This window comes from Phacochoerus africanus, chromosome 1 (genome assembly GCF_016906955.1).
Source record: "Phacochoerus africanus isolate WHEZ1 chromosome 1, ROS_Pafr_v1, whole genome shotgun sequence".
NCBI classification, from domain to species: domain Eukaryota; kingdom Metazoa; phylum Chordata; class Mammalia; order Artiodactyla; family Suidae; genus Phacochoerus; species Phacochoerus africanus.
In genome coordinates, this window is record NC_062544.1 from 132,647,475 (window position 1) to 132,670,647 (window position 23,173).

Sequence of the window (23,173 nt, forward strand, 5' to 3'; positions counted from 1 at the left end):
TCAAACAGAAGCGGCATACGATCTTTCTTTGCAAAAGAAATGTATTCCAGAAACACTCTTATGTGATCTAGTTCAACTGTGGAAGCTTTTCTCTCCGAATTTTACCTTCACTCTCTTCGTGAATGGACAACCCCTAAGTTTCAGTATCATACATTGTGTTATTTTCTCTGAAATGGTGCCCCTTCTTTTGCTTGCTTAATACTGCGTCCTACTTCTATCTCAGTAGTCCCATAATTCTCTTTACAAGAATGAGTTTTGGTCTCTGTAGAGGTACAGAAGAAAAAAAATGACGACAAAAAAAAAAAAGTAACAACTTTGGTTCCATTACCTCCTTGGTCTTCTACATGTACTCTACGATGGAGAAGCAGTTCTCTTAAGTTAGCAATAGCCTATACCTCATCAATCCCCCTAAATTCTTTTGCCTCCTTTGATCAACAATAAGAGGATATTTGGCTTCATCAGATAAAGCATAAAACAGAGAACATAATTTACCTTTGTGTAATATCTTTGGTAATTTTAGGGAAAAAAAAGGTACAAAGCGTATAAATTAAGCTCCAAAAGGCTCTCAAACTAAAGCAAAAGCTACAGTCCTAGATATTTATTATTAAATAAATGAGTTTGATAAGAAAGGGGGTGCAGAGTGGAAATGTTCAGGGTTTCAAAGGGCTGAGGCTGTACTGACCCATGATGGTTGTGTTCTGGGCGCCATGTTTGTTTCCCAAAAAGCCCAGGGCTGAGCTGTGCCCCCATCTACCTGAGGTGTTCTGCTGTTGGTTTTTGAGACTGGGTTGGTGGGATAAGACTGCGTAACAACTGAACTGCTCAACCACATCTGCACATTGGAAATGAACACTTTAGCATTTGCTGAACCCACTCCTCATTAACTCACATAACAAGTTCAATCTGAAACCTAATTTGCATTCACACAGATTAATGCCACCAAGCAGGTCTGAATGGATGTTTTAACTGGCGCCACCAACACTTTCAGTGAAGTTGCTCAGGGAAGCCAGCTTTTGGGCCATTTTGCCAACAAAGCAACCCACACTGGTTTTAACAACTGTGACAGCCTGAGGCCCATCTCAATTAGGTACCTCAGGGAAAGCCTTCCACAGCCACACTGTCCGTCTAACTGCTGAGTTTTTTTGCGGGGGGCAGGGGCAGCTGTGGCGGCGGGGCTGCCTATGTTTTCTTGTACTGGTAAATGGTGTGGCATTTATTAAGAATGATGGTAGGTACAAAAAAAAAAAAAGGAAAATCTGAAACAAACCCCTTCCCACTTTCCAATACTGCTTCATGGAATGAATCTGTGTTGTTCCTAAAGTGTCTTTTTTTTTTTTTTTCTGTCATTCATTCTCTTTCTGGCAGGAACTTCACGTCTGGGTGAGAGGACCTTCATGTGTAGACTGCAGCATTTGGGACCTTTTTGCAAAAGACCAAAATGGAATGTTTTCTGACTTTTGAGAAAACAGTGGTGATGTCTGAAGGGAAGTGGAATGAGTGACAGAAAACTACGAACGAGAAATGACATTCAGCTTTGTATAATAAAAACACCTATTAACATTCATCACAAGGTACAGAAAACTTGAAGCCTCCAAGAGGCCATGGGCCCAAATGGAGGCCTGAGGTCAGAACTTAAAATGGTAAAGTAGAAGCCAAAAAAAAAAGCAATACATTAAAAAGTTAGGGATAATTATTTTTAACCCCTCCCCCCAATACACACACAACGGCCTTCCCCATCCCAACTGGAAGCAAAAAAAAAAAAAAAAAAATTGGAGTAAAGGCAGTGATAATCAACATGCAGTACTGTGCAAATAGGTCGTCCATTGGAATCCTTAAATTCTGGGCAGAGGCTTGGTCTGCAGCTTAGGTGCACATGCTCAGTTGGGTGTCCTCAGTGTCCAACGTCGGCAGGACTGCAGTTCAAAGTCTGCTGCTAAAAGTGAATCAGTTTAGCAAATTTACAACACTGATGTTGACTGTTATGAGAGGAAAATCCCAAGTACCAAACAAGTCCATCCAATGCACAGAGTACAAATTCCTTTTTTCAACAAAAAGTAGAAAAATCAAAAATACTCCCAAATGGGATTCTTGATGGCACTAAGAGTTAACACATTTCAGAGTTGTCAAAATGTAGTGAAAAATCCTCCAGACTGTACAACAAATGGAGAACGATTTCACTGCGAACTTTTGACGTGTTTTTGTTGTGTGGTTTTTTTTTTGTTTTTTTTTTGTTTTTTTTGTTTTTTCCCCCAATCTTCACTCTTGGGGTCGGCCTGCCCAGATGTTCACTCCATGTCCTCATTTACTGGTTCGTCTTCGTAATCTCTGTCGTGGTCGAAATCTGGACTGTGGTTGGCTGTTGTCACTAAGGATAGTGGCCCTTCAGCTTCCTCTGGATCGAGGGGCTCTTCTTTGACGTGTACGGGATGCCTGGAAAAAACAAGAGAAGGATCACTGAAGGGACTTCCCAATTTAAGTTTTAGGGCTACACAAAAGCCACTGTCTAGGACTGTGATGTTTGATGCAGCAGCCACTCACCCCAAGTGACTATTAGAATTTTCAACTGTTTTAATTGATTTTGATTCCTCAGTTGCACTTGGCTACAAGTCAAGTACTCAAGGGCCACAGGTTTTGGCTCATGGCTAACTTGTTGGAGAGCATAGAGAGAGCAATTTCCATCACAGAAGCTTCCTGGAACAGAAGCAATGTTGAATGTGTCCTCCCCAGGGGCGTTTCTCCCATTGTCGCGTGCACTCAAATCACCTCTGGATCTGGTTAAAACACAGCCTGTAAGTCAGCTGGCCTGGGGTGCTCTCTAACAAGAGATTCCGCATCTTTGACAAGCTCTCTGGTGATTCTGCGGGTCTGGGGACCACACTTTGAGTATCAGACAACAGGGCCTGTGGTGGCCTCTCAGGTATACAAATACACATCCTCACATCATTCCGCAGACTGAGAACCTGTAACACAACAATGGTTTGTGGGGCACTCTGTACAGGAGGCTGGGCTGATGGTGGCTTACTGTGTGTTCTGCTTTGCTAGTTAACATGCAGAACCTGTGAAAGAACTCTCCAGAGACCGACCCCAAGCGCGGTTCTATCATTAATCAACTTCAAGCAAACACAGCAAAGAGACACCATGATACATGCTGGAAACTCCAAATTAATGCATATTTTCACAAACTGTCAATAAGGCAAGAAAAGCCCTGCCAGGAAACACAAACGGAGAGGAAGAGGCTCCCTCAACACAACAATATGATAAGAAAGCACAGCCCCAATCAGAATAATAACGCTGTCAGCTGTAAACAAGGTGAAACATGAGGCCCGGCTGGTAGCGGCCACAGGGACACACACAGCTTCGATGAGATCTGCCAACTTTCTCATTATGGCCCAGAGCTTGGTTCACCTGAAGGGGGATCAAGAAACCGCTCTGATAACAATTGAGAAATGTTGTTCGTAAATCATATTTACAAACGATCCTTTGCAAATACAAATTACTTTCAGTGGCTGGGCTTTTGATATGTAAAAGAACTATGCCAGTCACCATGGTCCCATTGCGGGGGAAGGGCTGCAGAAAGCAGGACTGTTTTAAACTGCCATTAGCAAGTATTAGTAATAAGAAGTGGTACTAGGGGTGGCAGCCTGTTGTAGGCCAACCCCAAAGGCCACACAGAATCTTGAAAAACTAACACAGGAGTCCCTTGACACATGAACCTTCAAAAAACCAAATGACTCTAAAAGTAGCAGAACCTAGAGAGTGTTTGGGGGCAGATGTCAGCATAAAGCACTTTTAAAAAATAGAGCTGGTATTCACACAAACTATCTGCAAAATAAAGTATACTGGAGTTGTAAGTAGAGTAATTTTGACTGGTTTGGTTCCACCTATTTTTAGTTTTTCAATGGTCCTATTTATTTGTGTTTCAACATTAGGATCCAGGACCGGATGCATAATTTGCAGTCTAATGCAAAGTGAAAATGCACGTCTGAAGAAATCCTGAAGGATTTCAAGACAGAAACAGCTGAGCATTAAAACTTTGAACATGGGATCCTCTGTGACTGCAGACATCACAGCCTGGGGATTCGGCCCTGGTAGGATCTCTTATATTCTTTGGGGAGAATTAGATGTATTCATTTTTATTTCTTTAAAAAAAAAAAATCCATAAACCCTTAACTAAAGTAGGATTTTTGTCTTTATCTTTTCATATTTGGGGCCATATTTTTATATACTGTAAACACAGCAGGAATATGATTATTTTGCTACTTTACATGTAAAAGTTTGTATCAAAATATAGATGGTTTACAGTGTTGTGCCAATTTCTCCTGTTCAGCAAAGTGACCCAGGCATATACATATATTCTTTTTCTCATATTATCTTCCATTATATTCTATCCCAAGAGACTGGATATTTTTATGGCTATATGAGATTCCACTGTGGTGACATGTCCATTCCTTAATACTGGGCATTTCATGATTGTCTTTTTCTCATACACCTCCCCCTCTTTGCCCTTTTTATAGTACAATGACCACTTTTACCCATTAATCTTTCTTCTTCTGTTGATTTACCTCCTTAAGATAAATTCCTAAGAATGAAATTGTTGGAGCAAAGGCTAAAACATCTTAAGGTTCTTGTGATTTATCGTGATATTAATTTCCAAAGAAGCTCTATCAATTTAGTCTCAACCTCATCAGCACTAAGCGCTGCTTAAAAAAAAAAAAAAAAATTACCGTGATGCTTAGCAGATAGAAGACTAGGGTTACCTTACATTGTGTTTCTTGGATTACTGACAAGAGGAACACTGTTCCATCTTTCAGTTTCCTATTTTCACTATTGCAAATTTTTACTTCATAAATTACCCCCTCTTCGCCACTGAGAACATGGTTCCAGTAACATTCACTGGCCAGGAGCATGGGTCTGCATTGCATTTAGCCTAGTCTGAGAGTCAAATGTGTTCCTCGGATCAACCTTGTCCCAACTGTCATTTAGGGAAAAAAAAAAAAAATACAACTATCAGATGCATTAACCTTTCCAGGTTTACACACCTGAATCTGATGACAGGGATGAGACAAGGCTATGAGTGGGAGGGGTGGTGGGCCCTGGAAGACCCTCAGGAGTCTTAATGAAGTTCTTGCTTTACAGTTTTAGGCTTGGACAAATGTTTTGCTGGGAAAAATAAAGCAGGATCCAATACATGCAGGTTCTCTGCAAAGAAGCGCTTACACGATAGGATATTTTGTTTTCCCCTGACTGTGCAACCAAACTTGAGTAAGATGATTTACAATCCCAGAGACACAGGTTAGGACCCTATCCTGCATGCTGGCTCGATTCCAGTGCCTAATGCACAGTGATCCCCCGCACAGGTGAGCAGACCTGACCTACTGGGTGACAACCTGAAAACCCAACCCAGGTTAGCTATTAAGGCTTCGGACAACTCCAGAGAAAGGAAATCCAGCTTCTCGAGTGTGGCAACTGCAGGAACACAGACATGCAGTGCTTTGGAGAAGAAAAGCAAATGGATTTCCACACAAGATTCATTTCAGGTGAGATGCAAAGTAGTTCACATACGATGCTTCACAGACATCCAGTTGTCTCCTGGGAAATGGGGACACACAAGGCAACTCTTGCAGGTGCCCCCGCCCCCACCTCCTACATCTGAGAGGGTTTGAATAATTGTGCCAAACCCCACATTTCCCTCCTCACATCTGAGTAATTCCTTTGTTGAGCCACTCTGGGAACAGAATAGTTTTTAAGGAACCCTGACTGGGGTCTACAAGGCATTGTGTTTGGAGGGTGTGTGCTCAGCACGTAGTATTTTGCTTTGTGGCTCCTTTAACTCTTTTCAGGATAAAAGGATAACAGCCCCAAAGCCATCATTATGTGACTACTTTGTAGTGTTTCAAGGGAGAAGCAAAATGTAATGGTGTTAAGAGTGTCACACAAAGGGTGAGAAGTGAGAATTCTAGTGCAACACCAGATCGTAGCTGGGTGGCCATACGAATGAGGTCCTGTAAGCCCTGCTGGAAAGTTTACAGCTTGATTTATTCCAACAGACTAGAACAGTTAAACAATTTGCATCGTAGCGTGGTAATGCACTTTGGGCAAGAAAGAAAACTATGTCGTTAAAGAATTCACTGAATAGAAATACGAGGTCAAAAAGAGTAACTGTCTTGATGGAAGATAATACAAGAAAGGGAATGTATATAGATGCATGACTGGGTCACTTGGCAGTACAGCAGAAATTGGCACAACACTGTAAATCAATTATACTGTGATCGCAAAAAGCAAAACAAAATATACCTGGGAAAAGAAAACAAAAAGAGAGTAACAGTCTCTAACACTGAAAGTAAGCAGAGGGAATGTGCTGTTGACATATTTTTAACAAACTGTGTAAACCTGGGAGATCTGAGCAACAAACAGTATGCTTTTTGACATCTGTGTGCAGGGTTCTTAAGAAAAAGACAAAATGGTAAAACCTTCATTTTGTTAAAAATCATGCTGACTGCTGTTAAACAAGGTTTCTGGTAATACTGTGGGGTTAATTCAAAGTTTTAAATAAATTTATAGCAATTTTATCTTGTACAGCAAAATGAGCATCACTCTCAATTGCTGTGTGAGGTTTTTATCCAAATATCTTTTTTTTCTTTTTTTAGAGAGATCCTAAAACAAACAAACAAAACAAAAAACTATAAATACAGATCTACCAAAGCTTGGAGTTCTATGGATACTATGAGAAATAGTATCTCTTCCACTCAATAACTTGAGATATTTTTGCTCTGAGTATTTCTTGAAAGGGCCATACATCCAAATTTACATTTGCTCTGAACTTTCTTAGTATCTTAGTAAATACTTCTGTCATGACATGAATACGAGTGTGACAATAAAGTCAGAAACACCAGGTTGGATGAAGAATGGCAGAAGCAGCATGAGAGATAAATACATTGTAAAATGTTACGGAGTAAATGCTAAGAGACTGTTGATATACATTTAAAACGATTATTTTCATCTTTAAAGAACCTTTTCAAAGCACTTTGGGCATGAAATTCAAATGCTAAATGCTCAAATTTCAGATTCCTCCAAACCCACCAATTACCAGAGCTGGCCGTCAGCACTTTCCCTTTGTTGTTAGATGCCAATTCATTCTGTTGCTAATTGCTGCAGGTCATATTTTCCTTTCTGATCACTCAAATTCTCTTCAAATAAGAAGCTGGTCAGTAATTCAGAAAAACTGTGTAGACTAGTGAGCTGTTTCTAGGCACGGACAGTATGGCAGACAAGGAAGGACTTGGTTTAATTCCTTTAAAGGTGGCAGTGGTTTTGCAGACTCAGGAAAAGGGAGAGGCTGTCATTCTACAGCCCCCGCCACGAATCCTGACAAGATGGTTTCTTTTCTCTTTTAAACTTTTCCTGGGAGAGAGGGAGTTGGAGTCATCCCACTTCCCTCCCATCGCCTTCCCCCCACAGGGCAGCATGGCAGGCCTGGTCCTGATGCCACTCACATCCAGCATGGACACTGCCGCCCATCACTCCTTTTGCTTCTGTGTGTGCTCATTATACTGCCGTCTGCTGCTATAATACTCCTATTAATTTTCCTTTTGATATTTTAAGAGCAATCTATAAATCATGCCGCCTTTCACTCATGCCATCGTGCCTGCTTGAGAGTAACGCCTTGACGTCCTGTTGGCGGTTCAGTTTATTATACAACCAAGTAAACATGCATCCTCTCTTCCCACTGCAGGTTCAGCATGCCTGCAAGTGGAGCAGACTGCAGATGTGGTCACCGCTAGGCAGACTGCTTTTAAGGAGGGTAATGTGGCTGAAATAATGGCCTGAGATGACCAGGCAAGGGGAGGAAAACCACACGCATCTCCCATTCTATGGCTGTATGCACTTGTGGGGCTACAGGAAGCCTATGGCTTTTATGGGAAAGTGAGCAAATGGTCCTTTTATGTGCCAATCGAGCTGAATGTCTGCAGCAGCACAGACTTCTCCCTGGGTTCTAGGAATTCGGAAATTACAAAAATGGTGTCACAAGCGGCCAGAGCAGGGCTTGTGTGAGCTTGGAGGAGGGAGGCTGTGATCCGACCGCAAAGATGGTTGGGATGATGTGGACAGTACTCACACAGCTTGCATCGGGGATCTGCCTGGACTGCTGTCGCTCTCGTTGCTGTTGGTGTGCTCCATCGCCCCGTTCAGCTCTTCCCGTATGGCGCTGGCTAAGTTGCCCAGAGTGGGGTTTCCCATGGAAGCGGTAGTGTATAGAGGTATACTATTCTCAGCCATGGAAGCCTGCCATCAACCAAGAGAAAATTTATGAAGACACAGGAAGTATCCAGACAGGGGCACTATATTAATTAAGGGTATATTCCATGATCTTCAGTGTAACTTCATTCTGGCATGGTTGGAAAATACGTTTCTAACGGGTGTAGAAGGATTTGGCCTTTAAAGTCAGGCTGATGACACATGTCCTAAGCTAGGTTTCGAAGCTCTAGCTGGAGGGACCAAAGTGCCAATAGGGGTTTGGGGGAGGCGGGGGGACTCAATTCAACCCTGCTATGTAGAAAGTTACAGGGTTTAGACAAGGCTTTCTAGTAATGAGGTTTATGGTTGATGCCTTTTTGCAAGAGGAACTGAATATTTCCAGATCACAGGGAAATATAATGGAATTTTCATTTCTTTATCTACTTCGATGAGTCCAGTATTGGATATTAAAGATTTGATCAGATTATTCTGGCTGCAGAGCTCAAACTTATGAGAACTTCCATAAACACTTATATTTCAGATCCTATAGAAAAGGAAGAGATTATAGACCTAGAATCAATTTTTATCTCCCCTCCCCCTTCATTTCCGTTTTAATGATTTTTGAATCTTTTTAGTGTAGTGTGAGATAACTGGCTGAAGGTAGCACTCTGCAATCTCTTAGGCTCTGGCCAATCTGAAATTTTAGGACTACAAAAAAAAAAAAAATCTCTGGCAAAAGGAAGCTATAAATCATATTTCTTTAGGGTACTTAAGTATATCAGTATTGAAGGTGACAAAATTACTCCAAGTGAGCGTCAGCAAAAAAGTGTGGAATCATAGGGGGCAAAAAAAGAAATCCTAAACTTGCTGCTGGGATACTGTTCACTTCCTGTCGGGCTGCATTTGAATACAACGACCACTCCCTCTAAGATGCAGACAAGAGGCAAACATAAGGCTGGAACTCAAGTATCCATACTGTTTCCTTTCGGTCATGATTCTGACCCTGGGACTTCTCATTTTTATGAAAGAGGGCAGACTTGCCAAAACTGGCAGCTGTAATTAGACAAAGATTGATCAAAACTGTCCTCTTGCAGACTACATTTTGCCTGGCTTTCCCTCCTAATGAGGAAAAAAGTACAATCACAAGACAATCTGGTGTGGTAACTCCAACTGGTCAGTCACACAAGAATCCAAACTATTCCAGAAATCCTGGCTCTAGAGAGCAAGGAAGAGCCAAAAAATGAAGAAAGAGCTGGGCTGCAGGGAATCTGCCTCTTAAGACAATTGCAACCTCACTCACTGTACAAATTCTAAAGCCAGAGATCCAAGCATTGTGACAGAAGACCCATACACACCCACGAGGCACTGGCTCAGGGACTACTCCAAAGCTAGGCTTCTCTGAAAGCCCATGGCTTCCCATTCTCTGCATTTTGGAATTTATATAACCACTTTCTTTCAAGAAATGGGGGAAAAAAATCCTGTTTTCATTTCCAAATGTGGTGAACTCATTGTGATGAACAGCACATCTGAACATTCCTCACTCTCCTACAGTTTGTCAAATAATTTGCACCAAGTACTTTTTTCAACAGATCTCTTGTAACTGCAATAAAGCTTTTTTTTTTTCCTTTTTTTTTGGGCAGAGCGAAAAGCAAGACCCACTGCCCGATCTCCTCCTCACCACCCCCACCCCAAACTGCAGCTGGACAAGCATCTCGATTGCCTTTATCTGAGATTACACAATGGTCCCGCCACCTCTCCCCATCATGGAGGTTCTCCTGGGACCATCATCTGAGTCTCCCTTTCCCTGGAAATACGACATGGCCATCTCACAATTACACAATCAGGAAGTGGCAAAAGTGGAGCCATGTCTAGCTTGGTATTTTTTAGCACCTTCTCAGGTCAGAAACTGAGAAGACAAGACAAGACTGCAGTGTTTATGAAGAGTGTATTCTTTGGGAAGGCTACCCTGTGAACAGGGCAAACTTCTTGGGATCATCTGTTTTCCTTGCTCTCCATGTGTTCTAGGTCAAGGCCATTTTTGCTTGGGATTGGATCAGAAAACACGGGCCGAGGCCCAACAGCCACAGTGCTGAAAGGCATCCAAAAGGTAAGCACTTAACACTGATCCCTTGGTGCTCAGCCAAAAAAAACATAAATGAGGAAAACCAGCCTGGGTCCCCTTTAAAAATGATCAAATGGGCTGCAAAGAAAAACCCAGCACCTCATACACAATAGAGCCTCTTAAACCTTCTTTGAGGTGAGTGATCAAAGGAACCCAGTCAAGGTTAGCAAAATGTTCACCAACGGCTCATGTCTAACCTGGTGGTTCTTGTTGGCAGTTAATGTCTATTTAGAAGCAGGTGGGTTACAATTTTTTATAATAGACTTAATTATATATATAAATAGTCCTGTGACTATGTGGTTTCCTATCAAACTGACACCTGTGCCCCCAAAAACCAAGGTGCTTCAGTAAAGGTGCAGGGGTTCGTAAGTCCTGAGCTCCTGAGACGTTAACCACTCTGAGATCCCGGGGGAGAGGCAGTCTATAAATATGAAGCTTTATGGTTACCCTTAGTTACTTCACTTTTTCAGAGCATAATGCAATCTGTCCCAAGTCCAATGTTTTATTTCTGTAGTGGATTCTGCTGTCCTATTTTATATATCGTATATCACGCATTATGTTGCTCTAGTAATCTTTTTAAGATGTTGTTCCACTATTATTTTTTCACTTGCCTTGAGAAATGCAAGTGGGCAGTCATGGAAAGGAAGGCCTGCTGGTAGAATCTTTCATTTGCACAGCAGGGAGTTGCCTTAGGAGACTATCCACTGACCACGGACCCAAACTCCTAGAGGAGAGGGAAAAGGATCCACTCCCCAAATCAGGACTACAGAGCAGTTAGTTCACCTGGGCGCATTATGGATACAAAGTGTTCGTGGAAAACTGCAGGCAAGTTTGGGGGCTACCACTGGAAACATGAAAAGGTGCAGAGGATGCCAGAAACATGTTTCACAGGTGAAACATGAACAGTTCTGTAATGAGAAAGCATACTAATTGAAATTAGTCACACTGTTAAGAGAATCGAGGGTATGGAGGAGGATCACTATAGCTGGTGGGGTTGGTTTCCGCGCCCCCCCCCCCCGGCCCCGCATTTCTGCCTCATGAATGTAAAATGTGCTTGTAATCTTAATACTATTCCAGATAGAGCAGGCTTTAAATTCACACTTCACAAGACTCCAGGGAAAATAAGTTACTAATGAGGGTATTTACAGTGGCGGCATCTAAGCGTGCTTTCATTTGCTCTTCTAGAGTTACTGTGTCAAGTACAAGTAATTAAAAGACACGCAGAAAGTAGTTCCTCCTATGAAATTTGGTTCAGGCTAAAATAAATATAAATAAAGAAATAAATAAAATTACTGAAAAGCTAAGTTCAGTGAATTTGCCTCTGAAGTGCAATGGGGAGCCTTAAGCTTCTGCTGAGCCAGCTGGGAAAATGATTCTCTAGGGCCCAGAGTAGGTGCTCAGCAAATATTTGTTTTATGAATCGTGAGAACCAGGGCCGCCATCCTTACTGCCTCTTCACCCCACTCTATTCCCGTCATGCTGTCTCCCCCATGGTTTCGTCATTATCATCCCTTAAGGAGCCGCCTTTAGACTTTCGCTGCTCTCTGTGTGCCCTCTCCTCATGAAATTCTAATATCTGTGTGTTAGGGCCCTCGGGAGGAGCACGTCACAATGTAATGTCCAAGGATCAAGAAGGCATGCCTAAAGGTCTGTCATGGTATCGGGTTTCAGATATCAGCCCTCTCTCTAGACTAGGTCACATCAGAGTTACCAAGACTCCTTTGGCTTGAGGTCTAGAACAATCCAAGCAGGGTCAAATCCAAAGGACGCTGCCTCCCTGTGCACACTGGAGGCGGGGCTTGAGCTCTACCCAGGTACCTGAAGGAAGCCTACTCTGGTCTTCTCTTCGACCTGCGAGAGGACTTGACCGTGTAGTAGGTAGAAATGCAAAAAATTAAAAGGCTTGCGGTGGCAGGTGGCGGGGGGGGGAGTGTTGCCAGGCTGCCCTGGTAAATGTGCATTTGGGTGATCCCCCCGCCGCCCCACTCTCAATCCCTGTGTCTCCGTCCCCTGGTATCGCCGGTTACGTAAGGCGGGCTTGGTCTGTCAGTAGGAAACAAACATTGTGCGTGCTGATTATGTAATCTTGAGCAATCTGCTGGCAACCTACCGAGTTTTCTTAGACACCTCTATCGTTGGAATAGAAACAGTTTACTTTCACAAAGTGAACCAAACCCGCTTCCCCCCACCCCAACTCAGTGAAAAGATGCTAAAATAGACTTTTAAAAGGAGGAGAGGAAGAAATAAAAAGCCCTGCTTTCTCTTTAAACCCGTGAACAATAGAAGGTCATGTGATACGGTGGCCTATCATCCAGCACATTAATAGCTGTGCTAGAGTAATTACACTTGTGGTATTTTTGCCTCAAGTGAAATTCTGAAATAAGAGGATGGAAATTATGATACTGCTGATAAATATTAATAAGTGAACTTTTAATTTTTTTGCCACAATATTCAAAATGCTAAGCATCCTGCTAATGCTGAAGCAGCCCGATGTGTTTGCCTCCAGGGAGTACGATGCTTTGTGCACTTAAGAAAAAAGTTTAACGGAATTAAAATTTAATATCTAATTAGAGCGAGGCTAATATATTTTGAAATGAGTGGGGGAGACACGGGCCTCTGCCGCAGAGGAGTCAGGATGCCGTTAATCTTACCTGTAAAGCTGCATTGAGAGGTGCACAGTAGGCGTGGCTGCTCTGCATGTTTTTAATAAGGGAAGGGTTACTGCATAAGAGAAAGATAAAAACTCAGAGTTAAACGCCATCAACCCCCGTGGTCCTAACTAAGTCTTGTCTTAAGCTCGCTGGTATCCTTCCAAACCAGAAATGTCCCCCAGTAACAAAAGCAAAGAGAAGTGGGGTTTCTCCCTAGCCCCTGGCTGTATGGGCCTGGTCTGTGTGAATACCTTGGGGTTGGCTAGACTTGGTGAGATTCAAGCAAGTGGGTGTACAATTCTGGATTAAGTAATAACGGGCTCCACTGATGGAGTTCTGGCTCACAAAACAGTGACCTCTCTGCCAATCGGGAGGAGCTGCACTGACTCCAGCAGGAAGTCAGTGGGCAGACTGCAGGGTTTCCTGGGAGTGAGCTGGAGGCAGCGTGGCTCCCAAGCTTCTCTAGTATTTGAATTCTAGCATGAATGCTCCAAGACTGGCAGGGTAGCTCTTAAGAAATTATCATCAAGGCTCACTGATTGCCAAAAGAAGCTGGGGGGCGGGTCGTTCCTCAGTGAGCCGAGGCTGGGTGGGTGGGGGGCTTCCTCGTACAGCCTGACCCTGGAGGATGTTTGATGCTGTGTCCACTACTGACCAAATGGGGACAAGATGCTGTTTTAAGAAAATCTCTAGCCAGTAGGAATAAAAATACTAAAAGAGAAAAAAAAAAAAAAACCCATAGGAGATACGAAGGGACAAGGGGTGGCTTCTGGTAGGAAATGACCTACTTTAATCAATGGGCCTTAACGCAAGTAGAGACACCCTGTAAGCAATTTCTTTCCTAGGCTTGGAGCACTCTGATCATTCATTTTACTACATTGATATATTGTTAGACTGAGTGAGCCAGTATCCCATTAAATACACATCATAACTCTAGAGAAGAATGTCCCTTTCTCTTGGAGGACTTAGGGGTCACGCAAGAGCACTGAGTTCTAGGGTCCCCGTAAAGCTGCTGGATCAAAATTCAACCGATATTTGCATTAAAGACGTCAAAAAAGCATTATTCAAGGCACTGGTGTTCCAAGGAGAAACGAGAGAAATACATGTACAAATCACACACTTTAGTTCCATTGCAGAAAGCTGTGGCACTGCGACTTGGTGAAATGCAAAACTATTATGGGATGAGTCAACCATGCAAAGCCAAAGCAACAGCAGAAACAAAAAACAAAAGCAAGTAAAGGCTCTTACTGTGCGACAAGCTCGTCAAAGTTTTCATCGGGGCAGTATTTGCGAGGACGGCCTCGTTGAATATGGCGGCCACGTTTAAACTCTTCATCATCAACTGTCCAAAAGGACCCAAACTCATCCTCTACTCTGATAAAGCACTTATGCAGTGAGAGGTTGGTGCGAATGGCACCCTGGGATAGGAGCAGCAGCAAAGGAGATGAAGTGGCAACAAAAGGAGACGGGGTTGGGGGCAGAACAGACATCCAATACAGGGAACAGGAAAAAGAAAATAAAATGCAATAAGCATAAGCAAATGGTTTGTGAGGGTTAATATGCATTGCCACCTAAAAGCTAATAGCATGTGATGCAACAAAGACCAGCAAGCAGGGCAGGGGGACTGGCGGGTATACAAAACAGGAGGGATGAAATGCTTTTTTGCTTCCCTTAACTGAGACAATGTGAAAAACCAGTTCTTTGGTCTAACACCATCTAGCAGCCAAAAGCCTCTACGTTACACTGGTTAGCACAATCCAAGCTAGGCTAAGAAGTTCAAACATGGTGGACATACCCACTGATCTTTTGTGGCCTTCGTTTTTGGAATTCTACTTCATCCACTGTCCATACTGCCCCTTTAACGTTTTCTACTCGCACAAAACACTTGTGGAGACTAAGATTATGACGCACTGCATTCTGCAGCAAGTATAAAAGAGAGAACATTGACATTTTCTTTAAGAAAAGACTCCAAAAAAAAAAAAAACAGCAGTAAATTCAGCCTCACAGTCCACATTTGTAAAACCACCCCCAAAAGCTGGAGCTACCACCCCCATGGATGACCCTCTTGCAGTTAAGGGGGCCTCTTCCAAAAGCAAAAATTAAAAAACCCCGAAAGGTTGAATGAACTGAACTTTGTCATTTCAGTCTAGTCTTTGGTAATAGTGAATTAAAAGAAACAGTCTTTAAAGTATGCGTATTTTAAATCCCAAACAGGTTTTGCAGTCGCAATGTTAAAAAGCATTGTTAACATGACTTCAAAATAAGGAAACAGGTAAAATAGGAAACCATCCCTTTGAAAACTACTTGTCTCTCCTACAAAAAGGGTCATTTCTTAAAAAAATCACTTTAACCATAAATATTGTTAAATACATTGTGTTCTTTTTTTCTTCAGAGTTTGGGCTTTAACACCTTCTATAGGTTTTCTCAGATTTATTAAGAAAAAGAAAGAAATGTTGGATTTTGCCAGTGAGAGTGTCACCTCCAGTGGCTGATAGGGCAGGGGGGTGAAATGACCCCCAATGGATGAGAATCCATCATCGAGCTATGCCTTACCTTCCCAAATATAGATAAGAGTTGGCCCTTACTATGGGGCAAGTATTTTAATTACTGAGAAAATGCTAAAGGAACCCACCTGTAGAACTCTCAATGGCAAAATGATGATACTCTGGCAGTTGATGAAACCAACACAGACATGTTTCTTTCAGAGGGTTAAAAATCACTTCTGGTCACTCCAAAGCTGAGACCCTTGCTATCTCTACTGTATCACAGGAGAATCTCAACTCAAGGGTGAAGAATTTTTAACATCTCATCATTTCTGAGTTTTAGGAAAATCCACAACCTTTACTAGGCAGAGTACCAAGCAGGGCTTCATGTCTTTAGTTCTTCTGGCTGAACTTACGGTTGTAGACCCAAAAGTGGACATGAAGATATTTCAAAGAGACAGGTATCATCTACTCCCAACTTTCCTCTTAGCGGGAATAAGGAGGTGACAGCAGGGGCATGAGAAGTTGATGCCCACACCACACCTCATATATCGTATGAAGTCCTTCACTCCACTTCAGTAATGTTGCTCCTTCTCAAACACTGTACTCCTCCCCATCTATGACCTGCAATACATCCTCTCTAAATTCTCCTTTGAAGGGGCAACTCTCGATCTGTATGTATTTTGGGAGGCATTTCTGTTTCTGGAGAATCACCAGTGGTGACTCAGGGAGGAGGAGCTATGTTAGACACTGCTGATGTTTCTTGTCTGCTAGAGAAATATTTAGATGTAAGGCGACAAGCTTTATTACAGGGCATGACTAAGTGCTCACAAGGAGAATCCAGAGGATCCATTCTCAAGTAGTTGTTGAGCAATGTCAGCATAACTGAGGTGGGTTCAAGACATCCAGGTAACCATGAAGGGACATCCCTGCTTCTAATAGGTTTGCTAAGCAAACATCTCTGGAAAACGTTAAGCATGGCATAATTACAGTTGGTAGGACAAATTTCTTGGCATATAAATTGTACTCTGTTCTTTGACACGGTGCAAAGGCAGAGGATAAAAGGATGCTAAGGGTCTATTGTTTTCTCCTGGAACAACACTGAGGAGGTTGAAATAAGTTCCTTAAAAAACAAAACCATCCAGGCAGAGCATGTAAACTTATAAGTCCCCCAACTGAGGAAAAAAAAAAAAAATCAACCAAGTCTCCTCCTACTACTCATGGTCTAATGTTTTAAAATAAGGATCAAGATGTACAGAACTCAAAGAGCCCTGTCTGAGGAAAAGGACTGCTCTGGATCTGTCTGCACCACAGAACCACACAGGGACAGATGTAAAGCCAAAACTTAAGTTTTGGTTTCGCAGACTATATACATCTAAACAAAGGCAACTAGAAATGGAGAGCTTGCCCTCCAGGGCTGACTGAGCTCTTTTCAGTCAGAAAATGCCTTTAACTGGGCATTTCATCTTTTGTCTAAGATCATGGTACAAATAAGGACACGTAGAGAAAATTATATGTATTTGAGTCATTAAATACTTCATCTAGGATTGTTTATATGAATGGCATTTTTTCCTGCAGTTTACGAAAATGAAAAAGTTAAATCTGAAGATCTGAGCTAAATATCATATTCATAACCGGTAATTATTTTAAAATTTGATCACTTGCTATTTATAAAAAGCAATTTGAAGAAAATGTCTGCTTCATGCTTATACTTCCTAAATTCTGAAATTCATTCACAGCATAAGATCCTTCTGTATTTTACATCTCAAGGAGGCTGAGGAAAAGAAGGGAAGATTTGGAACACAGCTTCCTTCAGCACCCATGTGTCTTAAAGGAAATAAAAAAGATAATTTGGGTCATAATAGATATTCACAGCTCTGTTAAGTTGATGAATTAATTCTATGGTTATATTCAGTTTCTTTTAACATACTAATTTATCAAGAACGTAGCAGAGGAAATGTGTTTTCTGTGTTTGCTTTTGTTTTTCTCCCATATAAAATTAAGGAAGTAGCAAGGAAGACATGTATTTCAAGCAAAGCATATTTTCCCTGTATCCTATAATAAATAAATCCCTAAGACATTTATAAATAATGACATGTAAAAATATATGCATTTTAAATGTTTCCAAATGTTTTGGAATGTAGGGGCTATAAAAATTCTAGGTAGTAAAAATGCAAAAAAAAAAAAACAAACAAAAAAACCCACAAACCTCTGATTGTACCTGTTCCTTCTAAAGCAAGAATAATATAAACCAAGACACTAAAAGTGGGAAAATCCAAAAACTGGTGAGGTTTAATCTAATATGATGGAATAAATACTAACAACTGCTGAACTGGGATTTAGGTAATGTCATGTGATAACCCCACCCCCAACCCTGCGTGTGCAAGCCTTGTTGGGGGGCATCCTGGGTAGAGCTATGGAATTTTTCCTGTTTTACAGTCAAGTTACATGTTTCAGAATTAACTTTTCTTTCCCAGAGTACTTATGACTGTCTGATGGACAGTCTCTTGCCTTAAAAAAAAAAAACACTCTAATATGTACATATATTCTGTTCTCCTGTACTCTCTCTCATATACTGAGATACTACTTGGAGTGCATAGCTTTCTCAATTCATTAGGTTAAAGAGTTTAGGTAAGGACCTAACCAGTGAAGGTTAGGTCAAGTTTATCAGATCATTTCTCCATGTTCCTAATGGATTAAAAAAAAAGTTATCTATGCATTCTCTGCAAATATTGGTGGTGGGTGAAGACCTGAAAGCACAAGGTTTATGTACACAAGACAACCTCAGAAGGTGACCAACAGTTTCAGCTGTTTCTTTTCCCTACACATTCCAACCAAAGAGAGATGATTTTACTGGTTGGTCCATCTCAACATCAGATGCCAACATGGTGGGAGTCTTCCATCCCAGCATTTTAACTCCAATGGAATTTTCTCAACCCGCTATTGCTAGAAATTAGACTCTGTGAATGTATCAAAACAATATAAATGTAACTTACAATACCTGCATGTTATCAACAAGAAACTCTCTCCTATGAATGGCAAGACCCCAGACTAAAGAGGCCTACAAGAAAGCTTACCTTCCATGTGGCAGCATTGCGTCGGAAGTAAGCAAACATTCGTGTGAACCAGTTATAGATTTCATTTAGTGTTAGCTGCTTTTCTGGAGATTCGAGAATGGCCTGTGAAGCACAAGTGACAGAAAAAGATAATTTTGACCATATCAGCAGAACTGTCATTAAACAGTCTCTTGAAAATATAAAATCATCATGCTACCGAGCTAAATCCTAAGAAAGGTTTCACAAAATGATCTAAGATTAATGGTTGTATTTACCAGTTCAATAGCAAAATTCAAAATGGAATTATCTAATTGTTTTGAGTTTTTATTTCTGTTTCCGTACAGAAATATTAATTTATTAGTCATTCATAAAGCAGAATCAAAGAGAAATGCAAAACATTTCACTAGCTGATTAAAGCTCAGTAATTATTTAGAGCTCAGATTAATTCTAGGGATCAGAGATTACTGTAGCTTGTGATAATTGACTTGCCATCTTTAAACAGGCTCATTTTCACTGTTGTGTGAAATGAATTTCCTAATAATCACATCGTATTGTAATACTTAATCAAAAGCAATTATGTTATATATTGCGGTTTTAAAAAACCTTATAGAAAAGGTTTTAGCATGCTTGCATACTAAACGGTTTTAAATCTACTTCATCAATATATCCATGCCCACGTATATACCTTCTGATATAATTTCACATACTGTGTTATTTACTTACCTGCCTAATTAAAGATGCATATGTAAATGGTGGTCTAACTTCTGCGTTCTTATAAAATTCTTGGTTCTGCGCAATATCTGCTAAATAAGAATCATTGTCCTATTAATTATCACTTTTTAAAAAGAGGCTGGTCTACAAGAATTGCTGACTACAATTCCACCCAAGGCAAAAATGGAGCAGCTACCTGAAGAAATGGGCACGTTGTATTTGTCTGAGTACCGCCTGCGGATGGGTCCCACTGTGTGCATGCTGGTGGTGGTGATGACGGAGGGGCCTTGGGTGACGGGAGTGATGGGGGCGGTGGGGGTCGTAGGAGTATGAGGTAAGCTCTGCGGAGAAGCCTCTGATGCCGATTTGGAGAGTGTGACACTGGAGACCAGATTCAGCTGTGAGGAAAGGAACACTTCTTAGAAGACCTTCAGAAAAACAGAGCAGCCAAGAAAGCATCTGAAATCTGGCAGGAATGATACTGGGGGGGGAGGGGGGGGAGGCCGGCTCGTTTTATGTCTCAGAGTAGATACTTATCGGCAACTGAAAGGAGACTTGAGTTCCCACGTAAAAATAGTTCCCTCGGTAGTTAGTTGAAAATACCTCTTGCAATGTTCTCCTTTCCTGTTGTTGAGACAGGTGTTTTTCAAAGACCATTAAGTAAGTGTTTGCAGACGCAAAAAGGGGTTCCTTAGCTGGGTGAGTTTGAGAAATTCTGGGTCAAAACATGTCTTTAATCATGACTTCACACCCCTTTTAACAGCTTGCTATGCCTCCTAAACCTCCAAGAGGGAAGACGGGTCCCTGTAGCATCAGTGAACACAAATGGCTCAAGAATCACCAGTTGGGATATACATGGGTATTGACCTGGGCTCTTCAACAGAACTTTCTGTAATGTCCTAGTCCAAGTGAGAAACTGGTTTTACTTAATTTTAATAAAAAGGAAAGTTTGGTGTATAGCCACTACCACCCTCGACAGCAATGGGGTGGGCTACCTCAACTCCACGATGCAACTTCACGGATGGAAAATGCTGCAGAGAGACTTGGCCTGTGACTCCTATGAAAAAGAGTGGCACTGATCCAGTAAACATTCATTTAGTTCCATCAGTTGGCAGAGACTAATCTTTGCAAGCTTTATATGCAATCTTCATTAAACTATTGGCTTAAAAAGAATATGTCATAGGAGAGATCCGGAACTATACAAATTCTCATTTTTTTCTCCTTCCAGTTTCAAATGTGTAGTACCCAAGGGGAATAATCCATTGCTTCAAGTAAGGAAGTAAATACTTATCTGAAGTAGTACAGAGGAAAAGGAATGTATACTGTTTTGATCCTGCCTTTCCTCTTCCTGTTTCACCTGCACCTTGAGGTGCTTCACTTATTAGTACTGGTAAAGTTCACTGTTATTGAAACAGTAAATCTGGCTACGCTGACGACCTTGGTTGTTTCCAACATCTTTCTTCAGTCTATCCAGAACTGCAACTTCAGAAACTTGTAGCTGCCCCCAATCCAAAAACGTGCAGTAAAGGAGGCTTACTTAATATCATCTTCTCAAGCCAGATTTTGAATCACTTAATAAATTAGGCCGTTTCACCACTGTAACAAGTCCTAAGTATAGGGCATTATTTGTGGAAAGCATTAAAAATGAAATTCCTCTGAGATCATAATCAAAGAACAGGTTAAAAAAGAGTTCCAATTTGTTGGGAAGACTCAACCTTACTCATACTCTAGTAATGAGAGAGAGATCAAGTATCATTGAGGAAATATTAATGGGAAAATGTAAACATGGTGCTGGAAACAATGTTGGGTTGCAAGCTTTGAGCTGTGCTTTCCTTTATATCCCTCCCTTGAAATGCCAACGCAGCCAACACCAGATCCCTCCTGCTTCCAGCCCCTCTCTCCCCCAGGCGTGATAAGGGCAAGCTATGGAGATGGCACCACCCTGAGGACCCGCCACCCCTCCCACCCTAGCAAGCTGGGCAAATGCTGGGAGCTGCTTCTTTAAATTAGTGCCAGCGGAGTTCCCGTCGTGGCGCAGTGGTTAACGAATCCGACTAGGAACCATGAGGTTGCGGGTTCGGTCCCTGGCCTTGCTCAGTGGGTTAACGATCTGGCGTTGCCGTGAGCTGTGGTGTAGGTTGCAGACGCGGCTCGGATCCCGAGTTGCTGTGGCTCTGGCGTAGGCCAGTGGCTACAGCTCCGATTCAACCCCTAGCCTGGGAACCTCCATATGCCGCGGGAGCGGCCCAAAGAAATAGCAAAAAGACAAAATAAATAAATAAATAAATAAATTAGTGCCAGCGACTTGACTTCATGACACACGTGTGCACAGTAAGTACCAAGTCTAGAGTAGCAGCCATGAGATGAAGGAGGGCGGAAAAGCCAAGGAGGAAGGCTGGGGCTGGCCTCCTCTTTGCCTTGGGCCTTCTTCACCAAGTACAGGAACACCATGTCTAAGCATCAGCCCCAGCAACGGGTCAAGGAAATGAGTGCACGAAAGGCTAGTGCTCATAAATACACAGCTTTTAAAATGCAGATGCCGTTAGGTCTAAGAACATCAGAACGCTCGGCAGAGTCATGGGTACCATTTGTAAAAGTCATCTTGTAAACTACCTGCCACTGAGCAGTTTCACTTAATTCTCATACCATCACTAATACTTGAGATGTTATTATTCATACTTTACAGATAAGCAAACAGAGCCTCGGGAGAGATTAAATAACTTGCCCATATTCACAACACAGACTCAAAATCAAATACACACTTGTGATTCTAGGCCCTTTGTATAACACTCTCCTTATGTCCAGAAAACGGGAAAAATAAATACTAGCCAGGTCCATTTTTCTGCATGCTCATTTTGGGAAAGGATTCAGGGAATGGCTTTTATCCCTGCTTATAAATAACATTTGATAAATATTGTGAGCAAACCTATAGCATTGGGCACCGAAATGACAAAAACCGGAATAGGACAGACAATGGCTGCCCTTGGAGGGTTTGCCATGAAATGTGGACAATGATCAAAGGAAAATAGGCACAACAACCAGAAAACAATTCTGAGGACTAACTCTACCCTGTGGCTTCTCTTTGCAGTTCTGGAACATCACCCCAAACACCACGGCGGTCTTTAAAACCTAATGAAGACAATTGTAATATAAATACAGTGTCCCCAAGAAATATGCATATGCTCCTTTCCAGTTTTGTGAGGAAGATCACCAGGTCCACTGGGCGCTAGTCCACTGCCAAAAATCAAAACTTATGGAAACATTCACTCATCTTCTGGGTGCTCACATACAAGAACAGAAAAGTCCCATGGCACCAGCACAAAGTCATAAAATGCGACAAGAATGTCATTCTTGCAGCTTTTGCAAAGGTCTTAACGCTTGAACTATTTCTACACAGAAAAGCAACAGAGAGACATAAAGTCCCTCTAGTTTAGCACAATCCATGAAGAAAGGGATGCAACTGGATTTTCTGGAGGCTTTGAAACATCAGTAGCAAGTGGAAATAAACACTGAGCTAGAAGAGAGCAGAGAGGGGGTTGACCAGGCTTGACAAATGACACCGTGATTCACACCCACTGCTGGGCTGTCTCTAATAAGCCACAGAGGAAGCAGCCAATCTCAGCTAATTACCAGATAAAAATGTATTGTAAGGACTCTAATTAGGAGACGCGGATGGAGGTGATCTAATGATTAAATGCTGCATTCGACTGACCCCACCATCAATGTGCAGTGGTGCAAGATGTCACTGGAATATTTTGTAGAAACAGTAATTTTATTTCGAGGAGGGGAGGCCGTCATATTTGTAATGATGGCTATGAGGTAAACTAATTAAAAGACAGTTCCTAGAGGAAGAGGGTGGCTGAGAGCAGCTGTGGCCATTCCAAAACCAAGTGCCAAGTCTCAATAGAGAAACTG

At 41.9% G+C, this 23,173-nt stretch overlaps 1 protein-coding gene across 12 annotated transcripts in view; it reads right to left on the minus strand.

Annotated features, from left to right (window-relative positions):
• Positions 1 to 1,522: 1,522 nt before the first annotated feature.
• FOXP1 (forkhead box P1) overlaps positions 1,523 to 23,173 on the minus strand; it is a 620,675-nt gene continuing 599,024 nt past the window's right edge. For 9 of the 12 annotated variants that reach the window (XM_047779137.1, XM_047779131.1, XM_047779141.1 and 6 more), the window contains 7 exons: positions 19,455 to 19,656; positions 19,271 to 19,350; positions 18,569 to 18,670; positions 14,804 to 14,925; positions 13,009 to 13,078; positions 8,117 to 8,283; positions 1,523 to 2,430 (listed from right to left, as the gene is read on the minus strand). In XM_047779137.1, the coding sequence (XP_047635093.1) occupies positions 2,286 to 2,430; positions 8,117 to 8,283; positions 13,009 to 13,078; positions 14,804 to 14,925; positions 18,569 to 18,670; positions 19,271 to 19,350; positions 19,455 to 19,656 (888 nt within the window). In that variant the 3' untranslated portion in view covers positions 1,523 to 2,285. The remainder of the gene's footprint in view (positions 2,431 to 8,116; positions 8,284 to 13,008; positions 13,079 to 14,803; positions 14,926 to 18,568; positions 18,671 to 19,270; positions 19,351 to 19,454; positions 19,657 to 23,173) is intronic. The other 3 variants (XM_047779155.1, XM_047779124.1, XM_047779118.1) reach the window with 1 other exon arrangement.